This window comes from Mesocricetus auratus, unplaced genomic scaffold (genome assembly GCF_017639785.1).
Source record: "Mesocricetus auratus isolate SY011 unplaced genomic scaffold, BCM_Maur_2.0 Super-Scaffold_100006, whole genome shotgun sequence".
In the NCBI taxonomy this organism is placed as follows: domain Eukaryota; kingdom Metazoa; phylum Chordata; class Mammalia; order Rodentia; family Cricetidae; genus Mesocricetus; species Mesocricetus auratus.
In genome coordinates, this window is record NW_024429190.1 from 94,726,495 (window position 1) to 94,749,143 (window position 22,649).

The following is a 22,649-nucleotide window of genomic DNA, read 5'->3' on the forward strand; positions in this document are numbered from 1 at the left end:
CTTTTGTGACACCGCTCCCTTCCTAACTGTGAGACTCCAGCTACTTCACCATGAGACTCCTAGTCCTTTGCAGTCTGCTCTGCGTGCTGCTCCTCTGCTTCTGCACTCTCTCCTCAGAAGGTAAGGCTGCCTGCCCTCTGGGCTCTGGTCCTTGAGGAATGAGTCCACTGTCTGGGGAGATCGCAAACAGAAGCTGGTAGGGAGCAGGTCCCAGCAGATAACCCAGAACACCGGAAAGATCCACGAAGATATTCTCTCCACCACAGTGTCCAACAAGGAGCTTGGGGACTTCAGGCTTTCTAACTTCTATGTGCAGTTCTACAGTCCCAAACATGCTGAGGACCTACTGTACAAACTGAGCGTTTGGGCAAGAGGTGCATAAACTAAGGGCTTTGATACCAGGTGTATAAACTGAAGGGTTTGACTCCACAAGTATAAACGGACATGACCGCTCCAAGGTATGGTTGAAAGGGAGGTTTTTATGGTGTATATAGGGTAAGTATAGCCAGAGTCATCTGGAAGAGTCTAGAGCAGAGAGAGGAAGTGGTCAACTGAACATGAGAATGGACTTGGTCATGAGAGGAGATGGGGAGGGAGAAAGGGAGAGAGGAAGACAGAGGCTGAAATGGCAGCGTTATGTGGAAATGAGACGCTGGGGAAGGGAAGCCCATGAGCTGGAGGAGTTTAAGGTAGGGGGCAGGGTGGGAAGAGCTGAGAACAGCCAGAGGTGGTAGTTATACTGAGAGAGCCTGGAGGCCAGTGTGTGCTTAGGTGTGCTAACAGGCACCACCCAGGCACCATCGACAGTCAATCCTACCTTCTGAAAGTAATAAGGAAATGGCTCCTTTGCTTGAGGAAAACATGCACCAGAACTTGGGGAATTGGGGGTTTCCTCTGTTACCTGACACCTATCCTAAGCTGCATGGTCACCATGCAGACACAGATCCTCCAGACAGCTACTTACTTGAGGCTTGACTGGGAACTCAGGTGACCTCTATTGCCATTTGTGCTGTGTTGGGGACAAAGTAAATGAACAACTGCCTGTCTGAACTTGAGTGTCTCAAATCCTTATGCACAGAAAGCTCCAGGGGCAGATGAAATGAGGTCATGTGTGGTAAGGGGATATGTGTGTGTCATGCTGGTGTGTGTTCAGAAGTGGGGAACATCCATGGTCGTTTTGTCCCTGTAGAGATGGATATTTATATCCGCTGCCTTTAAGATTATTTTACTTATGTGTCTGTGTGTGGCTATGCCACATGTGTACAGATGCCCTCAAGGGCCAAAAGAGGGTGCTGGATTCCCTGGTGTTGGAGTTACAGGAGGTTGTGAGCCACTCAATGAGTTCTTGGAACCAAATTTGGGTTTGGTAATATTTTGTTTATGATCTAATAACGTTTGCCTGAAGATCAGAATGCAAAGCTAGCCACAACCATAGAAGTGGTACACACCTTTAATCCCAGGAGCCACACTAGTCAGCCATGGAAGCTGGGGTGGTGGTGGCGTATACCTAAAATCCCAGCACTAGAGAGGAATCTAAGGCAGGAGCTCAGTAGGTATTCAGACTGCAGTCACATTGAAGACAGGATCGCCCCAGCCTTGGTAGAGGTAAAAACTCTCTAGTAGTTGACTGCTTTGATTTTCTGATCTTCAGCTTGAGCCCTAGTATCTGTCTCTGGGTTTTTATTATTTGTGTTACATTTGGGTCCTCTGGAAGAGCAGTGAGAGCTCCTAAAGTCTGTGTCACCTCCCCATCCCCTTATCGTGTTTCTTCATTCCAAAAGCTGAGTGTTGGAGCCTTTTCCTCTCACTGAACCTCCAATTAATTTTTTATATCAACTTTTTTTCTTTTTTTAAAAAGACCCTCACCCTATTAACTAATCACCCAAAATCCTGACGGTTGACCTCAGGCCTGTACAGCTGAGTAGCAGGGTTACAGGAAGCACTTGGTTTTTTGTTTTTTGTTTTTTTGTTTTGGTTGTTTGACTGGTTTTTGTTGTTCAAGTTTCTTCAGTGAATATGATAGATTCTTCAGCATAGCCCACAGAGAGCCATTTATCAGACTTCTGTTTTTAGATGATTTCAAGGTCACCAATACGATTCTAATGAAAAGTCAAAAGCTTCCCTCATGTAGGACTGTATCTGGCACCTTTAGGCTCTGGCATTACACAAAAGACATGTGTGTCTATGACTTACCAACTTATGAGTGCTCATCCACGAATTCATGTGCTTGAACACACTATATTAAGCATATAGTCACAAAAGCCTTGTGTATATAAACTGTTTCCTGTATTTAGGATGTTTTTCTTAGACTACAGATATGGATTGCCAAGTCAGAATTAATGTCTAAGAGCAAAGACATTTCTCCCCAATGCTGTGCTTTTCAAAACAGCATTATGAAGAGGAAACATTCCCAAGGCACAGTGACCTCCAGCATTGTCTTTGTCTCTGGAAAGTCACACAGCACAGGCTACTTCTTCTCTCTTAGCCAACTTCATCCTGTTTTTTTGTTTGTTTTATTTCTCAATATACAGTTTATCTGAGAAACCCTGGCTATTTTCACTCTGTAGACCAGTGTGACTGCGAACTCAGAGATCTACCTACCTTTGCCTCCCCAGTGCTGGGACTAAAGGAATGTATCACCACTGCCCAGCTTTTAACAAATGTTTTTGAACTCTGGGTCTTGTGATTTGAAGCCCTCCTAAGTCCTCCCTGTCCAGATTGGCCCAATGGTGGCCTTGGCCCACTAATTGGAGTATCTGTACCCTTTTACTTCTCAGGGAGAAAGCATCATGTGAAGCTCTCAAAATTCAGGCCCTGCTGTAACCTGATTCATAGATTCAAACTGGCAACCCAAAAAGGTAAGTGACCTCATCCTGTCTGGGCTGGGAGTGGGGAGATTTCTATGGTGGCCATGGGAAAGGTCAGATTTGTGATCAGTCCCAGCCAGTGTCTTGTGTGAAGTTCTCAGAGGAAACGTTCATTTTCAGGCACACAGAGTTTAGAGTCCTCTGAAGAGGCAACAACTCAGCCACTTAAAACTGAACATTGTCTGCAAGAAAGAGCTCTTAAGAATGGTACAGGGACCAGGCATGATGGCACATAGCAATCCCAGAATTCGAGAAGCTAACACAAGATAATGGTGAATCTCGAGACCAGCAAGGGCTACACGGATTCAAGGCTCAAGGGCTGGGGACGTGGCTCAGTCTGTGGAACAGTGCTTGCCTAGAAAGCTCAGGTTCCTGGGTTCAATCCCCATTGGAAGAAGAAGAGAAGAGAGGTGTGGGGAAGTAACCATTCCTAGATGGGAGGCTTCATGGGAAAGATGGGGAACCTGAATGCAGATGGCGAAGAAGAGAGGAACAGAGACAGGGGGGCTGCAGGATGGGAGTTGCCCAGAGAATCCGGAATCTATGGTCCACCTGCAGACCTGAAGCAGGACCTGCGTAGGTGTGAGGAATGTGGGGGTGCAGAGAGCTCCAGCTTGGTAGGAGACAAGACAGCACCCAGAGATGCAGACAGGTATACTGAGCCTCGGTCTTGACACCAGCCTGGCCATAGTCATCATGTGACCCAAGAGAGCCAAGCTGCCCTCTCCCAGACCTGGGAGACCCAGCAGTGTGTAGTGATGAAGACAGGCCCAGGTCCAGACCGCTAAGCATGCAGATCCCAGCCTGGGACTCCAGGTGAGCAGCAGGCTGAAACTCTGCCCTGCTGGGTAGGCAGTTAGGACAGTGGATCTTTGTAACTTTTATACTGAGAGTCCTGGAGCTCAGAGCAGCAGGCAGAGGCATGTGGGAAGGTTGAGCTCAGACCAGACATGGCCCGACTTTAACTTAGGGCCTGCGTCTCGGCTCTCTGCTGCTTCAGTGCCAATTCTTGGCAGTCCAAGGCTATGACTCCCTGTGTTATTGAAGGCTGTGGCACCTGAAGCCCATGACCAGCAACTAAGAGTCCTGTCTTGCAAGGACTGTGTTTTCTAAGGGCTTCCTGTCTTCTGTGAATGAAGAGGGAGACAGCATAAGGAAGACAGGATAGTTTCAACCTCTGTACCCCTGAGAGGCTGACAGCCCCTCCTCCACACTGCCATCACACCCAGTCAGGGCTGGGTAAAAATAACCACTTCTCACACATACCTCGTGAATAACCAAGTGTGTGAAAAACCAAGTGTGAGGCACCCGCCTAGGCAAGGTGGAGGGTGAGCACTGGCTGCCAGCCAGTAGCTCTGCTTCCCACAGGGACTTGTGAAATAAGGTGCAAATGTCGGGGAGAGGGACTCCAGCTCCCCACTGACGGTGGCTTGCTGGAACCTGTCCTCGCCTCCAGCCCCTCCCTGCACAGATGCCCAGAGGCAGAAGAGAAAAGAGAAACTTGAGGGAAGGAGGGGCGCACACATGCACACACACACACACACACACACACACACACACTACACATACACACACACAACCATACAGACACACACACACACACTACACATACCCCCCCACAAACATACAGATGCATATGCAAATACATACATGCAAAAACTTGCATACCACATAATTATACACTACACACACAAAATTATACATACCACATCATATGCGCAACATACACATGCACATACACATATCACACATCTAGGATCACAGACATACAAATACACATTAGTACACCACCTTCTACATATATAGACACAAATGCTATACACTTATAGACATGTAAATACATACACATACACACGCATATGTATATAACCACATACAGGTATGTATACCACATGCATACAAACATATGCCTACGTGTCACTCACAGACTTAGGCACATAAATGTACATACAGACTATGTATAGAGAAGCATATATAAACCCATTCATCACACTCTACACACAGCTCCTAGAACACGGCCAGGTACACTCCTCATGTCCAATACAAAAGCAACCTTTTGTCGAACACATAATACTATGACAGAATGAGCTAAGTCATGGATTCTATATTGATACTGGATTTCCATTTGAACATATATTTTAAAAATTCCACGGCAGAACAAGAAGACTTGAGCAGGCATCCTTACTGGACCTACTCCAGGGAGATCTTGTCACAGTTACCTAGACTGGTGAGCTGAGTCTCAGAGGAACCAAAGGCAGAGCCACACACCGGGTCCGTGTGTCTCTTGCACTGTAACAGAAAGGGGAGTTTTCTGTAGAATGTGAGCACGAAACCTCCTGGAAGGACAGGGCCTTCAGGGAGGGGCTCTCAGCTCCACAGCCTGCTGGCTTTGTGCTCCTGAGCAATGTCCTCCTCTGTAGAAAGTGTGTGGCTGCAGGAGCCAGCTTGCTACTATTGAGAAGTCGAGGGGTTATGTCCACAGAGCACACGGCATCAGGTCAAGCCCATGGCACCCTTTAAACCTATCTCACCATCACAACGGAAGAGGCTGCGCTTCCAGGACAGCAGCACCCACCGCAGAGCCCATGTGTACTGTGCATATTTGTGGATGGAATTACATGGCACATAGGAGTTATACACATAGCATTTGTATATGCACCCGTGTGTGTGTGTGTGTGTGTGTGTGTGTGTGCGTGCACGTGCACACACATGTCTCTTTCCTCCAGCTTCTCTTTTTCTCCTGACTCTTCACTGCTGCTGATTACCCAATACTAACCCAGAGAACCTGTTTGCCCACACTTGCTGCTTCCATCCAGCATCTCCCAGGACAGACCCTAAGATGCAGAGAGAAGAGAAGATGAATCAGGGTGTTGGGTAATCAACAGCAGGACTTCAGGGTGTCTCATGTTCCTGTAATCCAGTCTCCTGAGCCTGCTTCCCCTTTCTATGAGAAAGGAAACTAATGGCAGCTGAGACAATAGAGGCACTTAGAGAGGCTGCAGCTCATCCTAAAACCTTTCCTGGGCTTTTCTTTGTGTCTACATGCTGGGCTTGGCCCACAGAATGACCAAGTGTTCAAGGCTTGGGATTCTGGGGGGTAGTAACAAAACATCTTTGAAAGTTAACTGGATAACTGAATAGCAGTCTGGCTGAAGTGACTGCAATGACCATTTACTAGAAGGACATGGGACAGAGTTTTCTTAAAGCAGTTTTACAAACTGGAGAGTTGGTGGGAGATGTCATTTTGTAAATCTGTCTCTTATTGGTTGTTGAATAAAGCACTGTTGGCCAATAGGGAAGCAAAATAGGTGGGACTAGGAGTCGAGGATGATTCTGGGAAAGAGAGACACAGGGAGACACCATGTAGGCGCCAGAGGAGTAAGAGGTCTGGACCCTTTTCCCTGGTAAGAGAAATACTTAGATTAACAACTATGGGTTAAATACTTAAGCCAGAGCTATCCAGTAAGACACAAGCAAATGGTCAACAGCTTTATAATTAATACAGTGTCCTGTGTGCTATTTGGGGGTTCAGACAGCACGGCAGGTCCCAGGCAACTGGCAAAGAAAACACACCCTACAGGAGAGTGATCTACATAGCCACGCTTGATTTCTTTAAACATGTGTAAGAATGAGTCTTAATTGTGTCTTCCTCCTTCTCTTCACCCTGTTCTACCTACTTCACTTTGCCTTTTCATGCCCCTTCTTCTCTGTTGTCACCCATCCCCAGGACAGCACACAAGGCCCTGCAGATCATGCAGAATCAAGCCACCATCCAAGCCATGGGTGGTACCTGGTGCTCTCCCACAGGTGTAGAGCTCCTGAAGCCTGGCTCCACCCAGATGAGACCTTCATGCCCAGCTGTGGAGACACCAGAGGCCTTGAGTTGGTCCCTGCCAACTTTCATGGCAAGAGTGAACTGTCACACTGGGAGTCTTCATTCCAGACATCCAGGAACATTCCAGAATTCCAAGTCCTGGTTCCAACTTTACCACCAACCTTCAAAGTCTCTATGATCCGGGCCCAGCCCACATGTCTTCATGGCTCCTGCAGAGTGAAAGTCAAAGATTCCTCCTGTGGAAACTACAACTCCAGAGATTTCCATGCTGGTCAGAATGCCCAGCAGCAGGACCTCAGTGTGATCAGCCAGGACTATAGCAACTCAGGCACCCACAGATAGCCCAAATTTCTAGCATCTAACCAGTGGTTTCTGAACCAACTCCTGTACATTCCTAGTGCCCATCACCAGGAAAGCACCAAAAATAATAAACAACAAATTGTCACACACTATGCGTGGAACATCCTTGTCTGAGAGAGTAATGTGGCCTGAAATACAAAAGGAAATATAAAAGGAAAGTGTCTTGGAAAACATGCTGGCTACTTCATCACAGAATAATCTGACAGGAAGAAAGTGACAGTAGTTAGGTGTTTGGGTCCCACACACCAGGACACAGAGCCTAGTTTTGCCCAGGTTTCTCTGTAACCTTGACAGTTCAATTTTGTGTAAAATAGAAATGTCAGGAAGGGTCTACTTAGGAGCAAGCAGATGGGCAGGGCTCCTGCAAAGTGCTAGGCTTAGAAAGGACCAGAAAATGCCCCATCCTGGAGCAGGGTTCATCTCCACAGCGAGCAGACAGCTCAGAGGAGACAGGTGGCTCAGGCCTAAGAGGCTTGCCTCAGTAAAGCTGCCTCTAATCGGATCCTCCCAGCAAGGTGAGAAGCTCCCTTTCCTGTATGACTCCTGGGCCTGAGTGAGAATAGCAGGGCCATCTGGTGTGAGGCTGATAGGTGGGGCTTCCACGGCGACCACCATGCCCAGGCAAATCAGAGCCTGTGTCATGTCATGAGCCAACTTTCTACATCCCTTTCATAACTGTTCACTCACTCACTGTTCATTCCCTCCTCCACTTACCCATTCCCAGGGAGAACAGTGGTCAGACTCTGCACTGGGTCCCAAGGACCAAGGAACATAATCCTCTGACATCAGAGAGGCTGCCATTGCTGCATTGTAAGCCCAAGGTGAAGAACTGAGGGTCACATGTGTAAGAAGAGTAAAGTAAAGAGGACAAGTAGCTGAGGCATGGACTCAGAGAGAGAGAGAGAGAGAGAGAGAGAGAGAGAGAGAGAGAGAGAGAGAGAGAGAGAGAGAGAGAGAGAAAGAAAGAGTCCCAGTGAGAGGGATGTGGAAGAGATGGTGTATGGGCTGTAGCGTGTGTTCTCCATTATGCATGATAGTTGGTGTGGTATGGAAGTGTGTTTTGTGTAAGTGTATCGTGTATATATGGCCCTGTGTGTATTAGGAAGATGTAGAGGTAGGAAGATTTGAGAATTGGAGCAGAGTTCATCAACTAGATGAGTGTGCTGTGGGTCAGAAAAGAAGCAGACTTTAGAAGGACTCAGAATGTCCTTGGATTTGCCTTGAGAACAAGGAAGAATAAGAACAGGTCAGAGCCGGAGAGAACACAGCTAGCAGCAGCCAGGGTGAGCTGCGGTGGGGGACTGCAGAAGGCAGGGGCAGGCTTTAGGGCAGCAGTGGTGTGGTTTCATGCTCCCCAAGCTTCCTGGGCAGGGGACAGTGTGTCCACAATCCATTCACAGTACTCTCAGACCTTTTCAGGAGATCTGAAACTCCTACCCGATTGGCAATGGGAGCTTCTGTCTCTCATCCTTATATCTCCTCCATTCTCCCTTGAAAAAAAAGCAAAGAACACATGTATAAGACTTTACACATGTACACACATACTTGGGTCTACTTGGAGAAAGAAAGACAAAGTCCATTCTGTCCTGGAAACGGGCACAACAGGGGAAGCCCTTGACAGAAGCCTCGTTATGCCCAAGGGGAGGGGAACGAGATAATTCACATTAGTAAGTTACAGAAGGACACAGCCAATCCGTGGAGAAGAGAGCAGCTCTTGGGTCAGGGGGTGGTAGGGACTGCAGTATCCCATCTCAAAACTACTGCCTGCAAAAGGGTATTCTGGGGCTGGTGTCCCTAGAAGGCTGACCTCAATAGTACCCTGTTTCAGGCTATGGAGGTCAGCCTTCTAGGGACACCAGCCCCAGAGCAGCCCAGGTCATAAGGACTCAAACAGGAGCTATGATCTGGCACCTGCTTCTCCCCACCCCACCCCTGCCCCACACATGTCCTTTACTCAAGAAATAAAAGAAATCCTCGGTCTGGTTTCTAGCTAGAACTTAGCTCAATGTCAGGCTTCACCAAGACCCATCATTCCAGGAGGTGGATGCGGATCCCCACAGACCAAGCTTCTCCTCCTTCCTCTTTCACTGGTTTCCAACATCAGCACCATGAGCTTTTAAGCATACACAGCAGTGAAGAGCTTTTTACACAAAGGAAAGACATGGAAACTAATGAATGTGGCTACTCAATGCTTGGGGAGAAGACACAAGCATATAGAAATGACTGTAAAATATTAAGACTACAAATCACACATTGTCTTTGTTAGCTCCATGAAGAATCTAGGCATTCTTAGAGGACAGAATAGAATGGGGTTATTAGAGAAAATGTATGACTTCCATGGTAACTAAACGAGTCCATGGCCCCTGAAGGGGTAGGATTCTTGGTGTAGTTGATAGAGCATCAACTTCTGAGACAGATTTGGAGATCAAGCAATGGCTCTGTTACACATACATTTATGTGATATCGGATGAGGTCAGGTGACTTCTCAGAGCCTCAGTGTTCCAATCCATTTAATGGTGTAAATTCCATATCACATCTCCCAGATTATCTGTGTGCCAATCAGTGGTCATCAGGAAGACAAGCCTTGATAGCACGGTGGGCACCTGCTGCTTCTTCAACCCTAGAGGGAGCCTGGGAAGCCTGGCCCTCCTCCCTTTTGTTTGGTCACAATGGACACGTATATTTACACGGAGAGATAAGATAACATGTAGATGAGGAAATTCACATGCAGACAGTGTGTGTGTGTGTGTGTGTGTGTGTGTGGTGTACAAATGGGTCTGCAGACAGGAGTAGAACTCATGTGATTATAGACAGTTGTGTGGACATGTATAAGGGAAAGGGATTTTGGTTTAGCATATTCTACTACAACCTGTTGGTTGTGACCCCTTTGGTAAACCTCCATCTCCAAAAATATTTACATTATGATTCACAGCAGTAGCAAAGTTACAGTTAGGAAACAGCAATGAAAATGATTTTCTGACTGGGGAGGGTCACCGCAGCATGAAGAACTGTATTAAAGAGATGCAGCATTAGGAAGGTTGAGAACCACTGTTTCGGTAGATCAGATGAAGGTGAAGTTATGGACTTGTGCTGATGTGCTGGCAGAGTAACCTGGGACACACACTCACGCCAGGCTGGCAGTTGACGTTCTAGGTCTTGTTTATCAACAGCTAGGCCAGCTGCTGTAAATCCACCAGAGGAAGAGCTGTCAGACCTGCATTAAAGATGACCTAGTTTGGGAGGGCACACAAAGGTGATGGCATGTGGGAGTCAGAGTAGGTGATGGATGTGACGCTGCCCAGGACTATGGAGTAAGGATGAAGCCCTGAGTTCCACAGCAGATGATCCCCCGCCTCCCCCCACCCCCGAGTGCATCAAACCAAGCCCTCCAGCTAGCAGCTAGACTCTACACTGTCAGGTCAAGATTATGGTACACAGTCAGAGCCACCAGGAGGAAACACTGTTTCCAGGTGTTTTGAGTGCAGGGCTACATCTAGCTATCTCAGGTAATCTCCTCCACCCCGACCCCTGTTACCTGAGACTTTCTTGATTTTAGTGTTAAAAGTCTTGCATTCCTGGAAAACCCCAAGTCATAGGTAGATGCAGAGGAATGGCAGCCCCTCTGGCAGATCTTGTACATCCGCGGGCAGGGAAGCCTCTGTAAGGAGAAGAACGCAGGGAATAAGTATGAACTTAGAGCTCTGGAAGGACGGGTGAATGACCAAAGGACCCGAGCTTAAAGCTTCCGTAGCTTTGTGACTCTGTACCTAAATCACAGAGAGTTTTTGACTTAAAGCCAGCCCAAACCAGGTATGCCTCCAAGTCTCATTAGCTGGGTGAGCCTATGTGGCGCTTTGAATTAAAATGGCCCCCATAGGCCCATAGGGAGTGGCACTTTTAAGAAGTGTAGCCTTGTTGGAGTAGGGTGATCTTGTTGTGCCACTGGGGGTGGACTTTGGGGTTTCAGAAGCTCAAGCCAGGCCCAGTGTCACTCTCTTCCTGCTGCCTGCCAATCCAGATGTAGGACTCTCAGCTCCTTCTCCAGCACTATGTCTGCACTGCAAGCCACCATGCTTCCTGCCATGATGACAATGGACTAAACCCCTGAACTGTAAGCCTGCCCCAGTGAAATGTTTTCCTTTTTAAGAGCTGCTGTGGTCATGCTGTCTCTTCACAGCAGTAGAAGCCCTAACTAAGACAGACTTGGTAAGTTTTTTTCTTGACTTTAAAACTTTCCTCAGGAAGACTGGGCAGGTTCAAGGAGACACACAGTTGAGAGTGGGTACACAGACACACACACACACACACACACACACACACACACACACACACCACACGGCAGGCAAGTGGCCTACACATCTCCTCTGTCCCTCTCAAGTGCACGTCCGTTGACTGAGTGAAATGACAGCAGAGAAGTCAGACGTCTGAAGGAGCCTCTCAGGAGGAGATGGAGGACAAGATGCGGAGGGAATCAGCTCTTCTCAGCACAGCAACCAGACACCTGCTTCAGGAACCCTTCAGTGTGAGCAACCTCCAGCAAACCTGTCTTGCACATTCTGTGTGGGACCTGGCTTTGTCCTTGCATCTTGGAAAGCAAAGATTCGGAAGTTCCTGTGTGATGTGCGGTGCCCACCCTCAACCAAAGGAGTCCGTATGAAGACCTTTGGGCAGACTTACCTGAACCTTGCTGCATTTCCTAGGTATAGATTCAGCTCCTCCCTGCTGCTCTCTAAATCCCTGGTCCTTCTAAGAATTGATCAGGGAGGCCTGGCCAAGGCTGTAGGTGCTCTGCTTCCTTGAAGTGCCCTGGAAAGAGAGGATGCTGAGAGCACCAGGATGCATGCAGAGGGTCCATTGTCTAAGGGCACAGCATCCTATGGGCAGCTTTGAAAGCAACCTGGTTTTAAGCCATCACTCAAGCTTTGCCTTACTCCTCACCCTAACTGATGAATGAGTGGCCCTTCCCGAAGAAGGGTACAGGGGATATCTCTGCTCACTGTTTAGTGTTAGAGAAGGCGGGTCCAAGCCAGGAATGCTCCTGGGAGTTCCTGTGTTCCTACTCCATTCCGACAGTACCGTCTCTACTCTTGCTCTTTCAGTCTAACTCAAAGCTAAAGGGCCTGTTTGACTTCCCAAGGCAATGCCGTTTTCCATCGCCCTTTCTCTTCTCTCAATGCTGACCTCTCTGCCCTGGAAGAGGCTGGACTGTTTTCTTGCTCACTGTTTTATTTTCATGAATGCTTCGTTCACAGAGGTCTGACCCTGAAAGCCACAAAATAAGTTAAATAAAACAGGAAAATTCCTGAGCAGCCGGAGCCCCGCCAAGTAACAGGAATCCCCAAATTTCTTGTGGCTTGCTCAAGGTAGCCTGGGGCACGCACACAGTCCCTTTGCAAAGCTCCACCTCTGCACCCGGTGATCTGGGTTGCTAGGGATCAGAGGGCGTGGTAGAAGGAAGGCAGTCTAGACACGCCTCCCCACCCGCTAGCTCTAAGCTGGTTCCAGTAATTGGTCTCATTAGTTGTCTGACCGGAGCCATCCAACTGTGCAGATCCCGGAGCGCTGTCATCCGCTTAGTGCTCTTGCAACACCTGCGCTCCCTCCCTCCCTCCCTGCGGCTGCCTCCGTCACCCTCATCGTAGCTTCTGCTCTCCTCCCGCGCCCAGGGCATGCTCCGAGGTCCAGCACCCGGGCTCGGCAGTGGCCAGTCTCTCAACCAGTCTGCAGAGACATGAGGCACGGCCCGCGAGCCATCCTGGTGCTGGGGCTGCTGCGCATTTACCTGGGTGAGTGGCAAGGGCCCAGGAGGATGGGTGCTGGCGCTCCCTGGGGAAACAGACTGACTGAGGATACACAGTCCCGTTCCGTTGCAGACCTCGGGAAGAGGACAGCCTTCCAGCCACGAGGCAGGGTGATGGGACGCTCCCGGGGTGCTTCTCCACAGGCCGAGAGCCAGCATCCTGCCAGCATCCCAGTAGACTGGGGCTCTGTCACTGGATGTCAAACTCTCGCGCTGGGAGGCTAGGGGGCTGCTCTGCTGGCTGCCCTGGCAAGGCTGAAAGCATGACCTTGGCCCGGCACACAGCCCCTCTGTGAGCTCTTTGATGCGGTGGGATTGTCTTTCCCCTTGATTCTAGGCGCCTGCGATAAAATGTGTCCCTGACAAGCTTGAGCCTAGCCCAAGCATACCCTCATCAGGAACTCCTTGCAGGAAGAGAGAACCCCTCTTTTCATTAGCTGGGTCCCGGCAGATGACTTTGCTGCTGTGACGCTCCCTCGAGGTGTCCATTTGTCTTCATTCTTTTCCTAGCCCAGGCCAACTTCGCCCCTCACTTCTTTGACAATGGAGTGGGCAGCACCAACGGAAACATGGCCCTGTTCAGCCTCTCAGAAGACACTCCTGTAGGTAAGAAAGTAGCCTTGGCTGCAGCCGTCCCAGACCTCCCAGAGGGAGTTTCCCTAGAGGGAAAACCCAAGGACTCATGAGTCCTCGGAGCCTATGGCATGCTCCTGTCGCACAATGCTGTCTCCCATGGGTACTCTGTTTGTGCCCTGAATGCCCCCAGGGTAATGGCAGGGAAGGAGATGACCTAAACTGGACCCCCTCCAGGAGAACAGGATGGGAACCCAAAGATGGAGCCGGCAGGCTCCCTCTGAAGCATAGTTGGGGGTACTTGTTGCTCTTTAGGGTGTGACCGTGAGCAAACACCTCCACAAGCCTGCTTTAAAACCACCCCAAAACTGCCAACCACGAGACGTGTGGAGTGGTGGGTAAAAGGAGAGAGGAGAGGTTCACACCCCGTACTGTACCATATCGAGGTTTACCTAGCTCTTGGGAGGAGAGCAGAAAAATATAGGTGCTTGCATTCCAAAATCCCCTAAGAGCCCGTCCCTCCTCCAGTATGACTTGCTTTACTCCACTTGGCTCCTGATCCCAGGGACCCCTCCTCCCCCCCAGTTTCAGCTTCGGATAGAATTCATTCCAGGTAGAGGGGAAAATCAGTTCAGTCAGACACCTCCTCCACAGGCTGTATGACAGATTGCAATCTGCAGAGCGGCTGATAATAACGTCTGACAACTTTGGAGAATAAAGATAACGCAGGGGTGAGGCCTGGCACTGAATATTAACAGTGGCGTCTCTAGCCCTGAGTGTCCGCTGTTGTCGGGGGAAGTTGGAGCCCAGGTTCCAGATAGTCCCCTTGTCTTCTTCCAGGCTCTCATGTGTACACCCTAAATGGGACTGACCCCGAGGGAGACCCTGTCTCCTACCACATCAGCTTTGACCCCAGCGCTAGAAGCGTCTTTTCTGTTGATCCCAATTCTGGAAACATCACCCTGGTGGAAGAGCTGGACAGAGAGGTACAAAGACATGTAGGAGAAAATCGGGGCTACTGCTCGCTGAGCATTCAGAAACCTCTGTGCCAGTCTCCATGGAAGGAGGGTGAGGGAGGGGGGTGAGGGAGGGGGTGAGGGAGGGGGCGAGGGAGGGGGGTAGCCCCCGTACTGCAGCTCTGCCCCTAGACTGCTTCATATTAGTGAAGACTCCTTTATCCTTCCAGGGTGAATGGTGGCTATCCTTCAGTGGCAGCTGTCAGTCCCGAAAGCACAGTGAATTAACAAATAAACAAAACAAAACTTGCACTTTGAAGTTTCTGAGAGCCCCGCCACCGGCAGAGTGGGTTTTTAAGCCTGACCTTGGATCCCACAAACCACAGGGACTTCTATAGACTAGGCTAGCTAGGAGAGGGTCTCTTGAGTTTGGAACACTCCTGATTCTGGGTCCTTCTGAGCCCCGGAGTGGTGGTGCTTAGGTTTCCGTTCCCTCCGCTTGCCTACATAACGGCAGCCTCAGCTGTAGGGCTGCTGCTAATTATGATTCTGCGGCAAAAGCCTTGAATCACAGCTCAGAGGAGGGCACAGGAGCGGGCCCGGGGGTGGGGGGCAGCTCTTGGCAGGGTGGTGAGGATTTTGTAGTGGAGTCAGACTGCTGCCAGCACACTGCCCTGCTTATAAATGGATCTGGTGACCTCCTCGAGATCCCAAGTCATGGGGAACACTCGGGACACCCTGAACACAGACCACATAAACCCTGGACTGTAGAAAGGTTGGAGAGATGGGGGGGGGAGGGAAGAGAAGTGAGGAAAATTCCTCTCTGGGGTACACCAGGGTTTCCCCTCACCTTTCTCTAGCAGGACAACATCTGTTGAGGACACATGGAACCCTTGGGAACCATGGGAACTCTGGACACACAGAACCATCCCAAATAAGGTCTCAAGCCTGGCAGGAGGGAACTTCATAGGCCTTGAGCACCATCACCGCCTTGTTCAGCTCTCGGCTCCCTAAAGCAGCCTTCTCTGATGGGGTGACAGATTAGCACAGCCTCGAGTCTAAGCTGCTCTCAGCTTGTCCCTCAATCCCTTTGCTTTCACAGAAAGAAGATGAGATTGAAGCCATCATCAGCATTTCCGATGGCCTGAACCTGGTGAGTCAGTCCTCATCATGCAGTCCTCATCATGCAGTGTTCATCATGCAGTGTTCGGGCCTGAGCGCGGGTGGCATGGTTCCTCTTCCAGCTGGGACACTCCCTGGTCTAACCAAACCCAGAACAGTGAAGGCCTGCCCAACGTGCCCATGCCTAAGGGGTACAGTGAGGCCGTAGGTGAGGGAAGGAAAGGTAAAAGCAGAGATCCAAGGTCTCTTAGATTCGCTTTACAGCAGTCCCACCAACACCGAGCACCTTCTCAAGCCTGTCTGCTCATTCCCCATCTGCCAGCTTCTGCCTCTGGCTCTTGGCCCGGGGGCGGCAGGTGTTCTCCCTCTTTTCTCCTCGACTTCCCCAGCCGTTACTTTCTGCCAGCCACTTCAGTGCTGACATGATCACAGCAGGCCCCAGGGGCTCCCTGACCACCCAGTGTGCATTCAGAGTGTCGTCAAGGCTTTCACCTGTGAAGCATAAACCTGGTTGCTCTGCACTGGGGAAAGCACTGACAGCTGGCCCTCCCCTCCCTCAGGGATGAAATCCAAGTTGCCCTGCAAGGCCTCCCTGTCAGGTGCCACCTGCCACTCCCAACTCTTCCCCCTCCCCCGTCTACTGCCAGCCCATCCAGCCTCTCTCCTGTGCTCTGGATTCCCGTTGTGTCCATCTCCTCTTGGCTGTGCCCATTGACCCCAGCTTCCTGGCTCATTTCTGCCTCTTGCCTCTGGCAAACTCGGCAGGGCTGATGCGTCTAGCCCCAGAGATTCCCAGGTGTCCACCACCACAGTTCAGGATCCTTGAATGGCCTCTGGCTGCAGCAGTCAGCACAAAGGACGCGTTGGCAGAGGTCATGGGCATCACTGTCTCAAGCGGTTCTGTTTAGGGCATTGCTCTCAGGGCTTGTTTGTCACATTGCCATTCTGAATGGTATCTCTGTGGGGTGATTCCTCCCCATACCTAAGCCACTGTGGTCTCTGAAAATGTCCATCAAATGTTCCTCTGTCTCTAGGGCGAAAGAAAGTGCTGGTCATCAGTGGGATGCTTAATATTTGTTGCATGAATATACAAAAGCAGAATGGAAAGGAGGGAGGGAGGGAGAGAGAGAGAGAGAGAGGAGAGAAAAAAAAACCATATCTCTGGGGCCATTAGAGGGCATCTTTTTAATCTCCCAAGAAGGTCTCCTTCCACCTAATCCTGACTCTTCTGTTTCTCAGGTGGCAGAGAAAGTCGTGATACTGGTGACAGATGCCAATGATGAGGCCCCCAGGTTCACCCAGGAGCCTTACATTGTCCTGGTTCCAGAGGTGAGTGAGGGACGCCAAGCAGGCACAAGGCTCCAACTTGGGCCCCCGAGGCTGCCCTATGACTTTCGCAGGGGACCAGAGTCCTGCGTGCAGGACGCCCATCCGTTATCCACTGCAGTGGTTGTTGTAACTGTAAACGCCTGCTTACTGTAGACATGGCAAGTGCATGTCGAAGTCATTCTCACTCCCTACTTTGTGACCTCACAAAGTTTTGCCGTTTTTCCTTTTAATATTTTTGGGGGAGCGTTGAGACAGGGTTTCTCTGTGGCTTTGGAGGCTGTCCTAGAACTCACTCTGTAGACCAGGCTGACCTCGAACTCACAGAGATCCGCCTGCCTCTGCCTCCTGAGTGCTGGGATTAAAGGTGTGGGTAACACCACTGCCTGGCCCTTTTAATGTTTTTATGTATGTGGTTGTAAGATTTTTATTCTTTTTGTTTGACATATTGTGATCCTAAAAGTATGCTCTCTGTACCCTGTTTTTTTTCTTCATTTCATTGCAACATAAGAATTCTGTTCCTTCATTGTCAAGCATAGGGAATTAGCATAATTTTAATTACTTCTATCACACGAAGGGCAATCACACACTGATGGAATCCAAGAAGCCCTTTGTGTCTGGGTATTTAAGCTTCAAATTTCTATGGTCACAAGCAATATCAACCTTTAAGTAAAGCCTTTAAGTGAAACTATTAAAAATATTCGCTTGTCAGCCTCCAAAACAATACAGAGAAACCCTGTCTGGTAAAAACCAAAAAAAAATATTCGCTTATCTATTGTATAAGTATGCACACCACGTGTGTGCGCAGGCGAGAAGAAGGGGTCAAGTCTCCTAAAGCTGGGGTTACAGATGGTTGTGAGCTGATGTGTGCGTGCCGGCCACTGAGCCCAGGTCCACTTTAAGGACATGTGCTCTGAACCAATGAGACATTTCCAGACCTATACAGACATGCTCCCCCCTCCCCCCCCTTCAATTTTGTTTTTGTTGTTGTTTTTCAAGACAGGGTTTCTCTGTGTAGCCCTGGCTGTCCTGGAACTCGACCTGTAGATCAGGCTGGTCTTGAACTCACAGAGACCTGCCTCTGCCTCCCAAGTGCTGGGATTAAAGGTGTGCGTCACCACCTTTAATTTTGATTGTGGTGATACACATCTGTAGTCTAATTGCTTGGGAGGCAGGAGTGTAAGCTAAACCAAAATGTTCTGGTTTTGAGACAGCTTCCCTCTGTGGAAATGATGGATTTGAATTCTTGTCCTCCTGTCTCGACCTGAGATCCTTTTGTCTACAGACTAGGGATACAGTTCAATGACAGAAAACTTGCCAGTAATGCCTGGAACCCTGAATTTTCCCTTTGTACAAAAAGAATCCTTGAGGTAGAGTGCAAAATTTAAAACTACTATGTTGAGTAGTTCACATAAATTCTTTAGAAATTTTTATTATTTGTTCTTAATGAGCATAAGTGTTTTTCCTGAATGCATGACTCTGCACCACATGTGTGCAGTACCAGAAGAAACTAGAGTTACAGATGCTTGTGATCTGCCGTATGAGTGCTGAGAATTGAACCCAGGTCCTCTGGAAGAGCAGCTATCACTTATTTCTTATGTTACCAAAGTACTGTATTAAAAGGTCACCTTGTTTGTCCTCTGTTTTATGATGCAAAAGAGCAATTGTCTCCATCCTACTGCTTGCTAAGGCGTCAACAGATAGTTTAGTTGGTAAAGGCATTTGCCAACAAGCTTGACCATCTGAGTTTGATTCCCAGGACCCACTGGGTGGAAGGAAACAGTCAGCTTCCCCAGGTTGTCCTCTGGCCCTCATACAAGTGGTTGTGGCATGTGTGTGAGTACACACACACACACACACACACACACACACACTCACACACACACACACACCTCATAAACATGTCTTCTAATTCAGTGGTGGAAAATACTCCATTCTTGCTGTAAATGGCATATATGTGTTCTCTGATGATCCTGAATATGTCCATGTTTATAAGCTGTGGATTTGTTTTTAAATTAGTATTTCATATTTTAATCCTTCAGGACATCCTCTCTCTTCTTGCCCTCCCCCTCCTCTCCCTTTCCCTTGTATCCACTCCCCCACCTCTCCTCTGTCCAGTCAGTCACCCTGCTGATCCCTCTGTTCCACACCTCTGCACCCCCCCACCATCTTGCTATTGATACTGACCCTTCTCTCTCTGTGACCTCTCAGAGTACACCTGCTGGGAGCAGCATCTTTAAGGTCCACGCAGAAGATAAGGACACAGGCTCTGGAGGGAGTGTCACCTACTTCCTACAGGTAAGGTAGGACACAGAAGATGCAAACAGGGCCTTGAGATGGAGAGGACAGCTGGGTGTCCTCTGCTTCCATCACCTGCTACCCCACTCCCCATACCTGCCAGCTCTCAAGGGTACCCCACAAGGATGAAGACCAGAATGAGATAGAAGACCTCTTCTCCCAATAAACCCATGTTGACTTCCTCTGAGTTGTTCAGCGCCTTTCTCTTTAGGGTTACGGAATCTTCAGCTCTCTACTTCCCCCATCCCTTTCCCTAAAGAAGTACTGGACACTTAGCACCCACACAGATAGATACAAGAAATCCATTTAGGACTGAAATGGTCAATAGGAAAAAGAGGAGATGGCGCTCTACTGAGTAAGCTCTCACTCCCAGCCCTCTGCGATGTGTTGCCAAAGATGGGGGCTTCACCCCTGAACTGATGCCTTTTCCTAGTCCCCTAGGAGCCACTGTCCACCCTCATATTTATGGCTTCAGGGCACATCCTATTCTTTCCATATTTGGCTGTCTGCCCTCAGATTCTCAAGGCAATACAACCTCGTGGCTAAAACTACAAATTCTAGAGAAATCATCTGAACTCATAGGAACTAGAGAGAAACACTTCCCCCACAAACACACACTGACCACTCATGTTTCTCCAAAACCTTTCTTAACTCTTCTCCTGGAATGAGAAGCACCGATTATTCATCCATCCTGATATTAAACATGTGTAAAGCTCCGATTGTAGCATCTGGAGCCTCTTGTTGGACCTTCCCCAACTGAAGACCCCTGGGCACCTTAACAGAGGCAAGTGCTTTTACAGTCCATTCAGGGCCAGTCACCAGCTCCTGCCAGGAACTAAGTATAGCCACCATAGCCATTTTTACCTGGTGTCGTTTGAAGGTGCCCAGCTCTCTCTCTTTCGCTACTCCACCTAAGTCCCAGTCTCAACCAAGTCCGAGCACTCTGAATGAGTCTTCCTGCTACAAGGCAGCAGGCTTTTCTGCAAGACAGAGGGATGGTGTAGAAAGCCTGAGTAAAACTTCTGTTGACAGAAAACCCTGAATTCGGACAGGCAGGAAACTTGAACTTGGAATGTAAGCCAGGGTTTCTGGGATAAAAGTCAATGACTCCTTCAGTAGGCAGCATGAGACCTCCTGGCATGGCATGGTTGCTCCCTGAGTTCAGCTGCTTCCTCCCAACTTTGCAGAACCTACACTCCTCCAAGTTCACCATGGACCGCCACAGTGGTGTGCTACGTCTCCAGGCCGGAGCCTCACTGGACTACGAGAAGTCAAGGGCCCATTTCATCACTGTGGTCGCCAAGGTAACAAAGGAAGATACAGGGGGTAACTTCAGCCTTTGCTAGGTTGGAGCGTGGTGAGGTCCTAAAAAGGAGCTGATATTTTCAAGACCAGGAGACACAATGTGGGCGCGAGGGTGGAGTGCGGGGGGGAAGGGGGGGAGAACGGGGGACGAGAGCTGCTTACAATCTCTTCTGCCTGAACAAATTTCAGGAAGCTGGAGTCTCTAGGGTGGAGGGGCCACATTTCTTTCTAGGGGATGTTATATGACTCCCTAGAAACTTAGAGTTAGGTCCCTTCAGAGCCGGGGCATGACACAGAGACTTGTGCCCTTCCCCCAGCTTCCAACGTCTCTATCTCTGGTCAGAATGGCTCATGCCACTCCTCCTTGCTGTGTGGCCAGCTAACCCTCTCTGAACTCAGTTTCTGAAGCTGAATGGAGTTCCTCACTTCGGTTTGCGAAGCACATGGTGGCAAGGGACAATCAGTTGGCACTCAGCCAAACCTCCTGCCCCAGGGAGAAGGAAAACCCAGCTGTCCCGTTAGACCTGCTGGGTTCTTTCTCAGGAAGCACCCTCTCAGATCACTGTTTGGCTGTAGGCCACCCTCCTACACCCTGCACCAGGAGGCTGGGAACCACTCTGCCTGCTAGCTGCTCGTTTCCCTGACTCTTAAACAGAGGAGGACCCAAGTCATATCCCTGGGACTCCATGGCCGCCAGCATAGGCTGGACACATGGAAGGCTATTAGCAGTTGCTTGAGGCTTGGGTTTCCACGTAGGTGTAGGAATTTTGGTCTGATTCCTCCTCCTCTGGCACTAATGACACATAATGGACCTGCAGAGTTAATTAATCTATATCCAAGAAACCTGTCAGACACCTGACTCAAAGCCTCCATGTGCCATTTCTTTGGCATGCCCAACACCTCCGAGAAAGGAGACTGGGCTCCAGAGACAAAAACAAACAGACACCTGAAGGGGCCAACTGGCTTCACAGACAGGAGGAAGCAGGAGTCTATTCAAGCGGAGCCTGTCACCTTGAGGCCAGCTTGTCTTCACCCCCCTTCAGTGGCCTGACTCCTCCCCAGGATGGCGGAGGCAGGCTTCGAGGGGCTGATGTGGTATTCTCAGCCACCACCACAGTCACCATCAATGTGGAAGATGTTCAGGACACGGCCCCTTTTTTCGTGGGTACACCCTACTACGGTTACGTGTACGAGGACACCCTTCCGGTGAGTGGCTGCATCACCTACCCAGTGTTCCTTATGTTACTCCCTGGGACTACCCTGAGGGTGGCTGGATTCACCACACACTAGCCAGTCTCCCCTCTGTCAAATAGGAGGCCAAGAGTTTCTGGAAGCTCACGCATTGATCCTGGGGCCAGGGAGTGGCAAAGTTCTCTCAGGTGGTCCCCTCAGCCTTGGGAGGCTGGATGCACAGAGCCCTAAGCAGGTCACCTTCTGGAGCCCCCCAAAACCCAGTTTTTTTCCTGAGTGGGTTGATATCTCCTGTCCACGATGGGGCAGTGTTGGGTTAGGGGAAACACCCACATCACCATCAGCCTCAGACCACGGCTCCTCTTCTCCAAGGGCTCAGAGGTACTGACGGTGGCTGCCATAGACGGGGACCGAGGCAAACCCAACCACATCCTCTACAGGCTCTTGAATGGTAAGCGAGGGCAATGCCCTGCCGCATCTCTGGTTCTGTGCAACTGGGTCCTGGTTTCCTCGCCTATGGGACCAGAGTGACAGGTGGGAGGCTGGGGTTGGGGGGAGGGCTAGTCTCCTCAGACGATGACTTTGCTGTACACTTACTTGTCATTACACCCTGAGGTGAGAGAGAACACCTCAGGATCCAGAGAGAAACACGCACTCTCTTTGCCCTGGACATAGTCACCAATGGCATGAGTGGCGATACTTCTCACACGCCCAGAATTTCTGTGTCTTGTTCTCATTCTTTTTTGTTTCTTTTTGAGTGGGGCAGATAGTTAAATGAATTAAATACAATGATGTTGTGGCATTTCCATAATATTTGACCTGTATGTAGAAAACCAAGGTTCAGAGGCCTGATAGATATTGACTACTTCTTGATTTTAATCTAAGCCAGATAGCTCTGGGATGTTCTACTACAACTGGACAGTAGCCAAGCATGCCACAGTGTCCCTGGGGTGGGCTCCATGGCCCTCGGGAGACCAGATCAGCACACCTGAAGCCTGATCCTAGATGCACTTACA

At 49.5% G+C, this 22,649-nt stretch overlaps 2 protein-coding genes and 1 long non-coding RNA gene across 5 annotated transcripts in view; 2 read left to right on the plus strand and 1 right to left on the minus strand.

Annotated features, from left to right (window-relative positions):
• CUNH10orf99 (chromosome unknown C10orf99 homolog) lies at positions 1-7,151 on the plus strand. The gene is made up of 3 exons (XM_005077690.4): positions 1-120; positions 2,778-2,858; positions 6,595-7,151. Exons 1-3 carry the CDS (start codon positions 51-53, stop codon positions 6,678-6,680), a joined length of 237 nt encoding a protein of 78 aa, XP_005077747.1. The 5' UTR covers positions 1-50; the 3' UTR covers positions 6,681-7,151.
• LOC121140936 lies at positions 5,164-13,375 on the minus strand. Its single transcript, XR_005877891.1, has 5 exons — positions 12,845-13,375; positions 11,740-11,868; positions 10,598-10,720; positions 6,658-8,552; positions 5,164-5,701 (listed from the first exon to the last, which is right to left on the minus strand). It is a non-coding gene; the product is annotated as an uncharacterized LOC121140936 (long non-coding RNA).
• Positions 12,567-22,649, plus strand: part of Cdhr1 (cadherin related family member 1) — a 21,162-nt gene continuing 11,079 nt past the window's right edge. Inside the window, exons 1-10 of one of the 3 annotated variants that reach the window (XM_040747673.1) lie at positions 12,802-12,848; positions 13,373-13,468; positions 14,276-14,421; positions 15,252-15,330; positions 15,494-15,544; positions 16,753-16,842; positions 19,051-19,137; positions 20,325-20,441; positions 21,505-21,648; positions 22,006-22,084. In XM_040747673.1, the coding sequence (XP_040603607.1) occupies positions 14,297-14,421; positions 15,252-15,330; positions 15,494-15,544; positions 16,753-16,842; positions 19,051-19,137; positions 20,325-20,441; positions 21,505-21,648; positions 22,006-22,084 (772 nt within the window). In that variant the 5' untranslated portion in view covers positions 12,802-12,848; positions 13,373-13,468; positions 14,276-14,296. Of the gene's footprint in view, positions 12,849-13,372; positions 13,469-14,275; positions 14,422-15,251; positions 15,331-15,493; positions 15,545-16,752; positions 16,843-19,050; positions 19,138-20,324; positions 20,442-21,413; positions 21,649-22,005; positions 22,085-22,649 lie in introns of those variants that run through there. The other 2 variants (XM_040747672.1, XM_040747674.1) reach the window with 2 other exon arrangements.

Bases quoted from the DNA above. Each gene is read 5' to 3' on its own strand.
- CUNH10orf99 (XM_005077690.4), top strand. From the start codon at position 51: ATGAGACTCCTAGTCCTTTGCAGTCTGCTCTGCGTGCTGCTCCTCTGC. The intron at 121-2,777 runs GTAAGGCTGCCT...TTTACTTCTCAG, and splicing joins CTGCACTCTCTCCTCAGAAG to GGAGAAAGCATCATGTGAAG. The intron at 2,859-6,594 runs GTAAGTGACCTC...ACCCATCCCCAG, and splicing joins CAAACTGGCAACCCAAAAAG to GACAGCACACAAGGCCCTGC.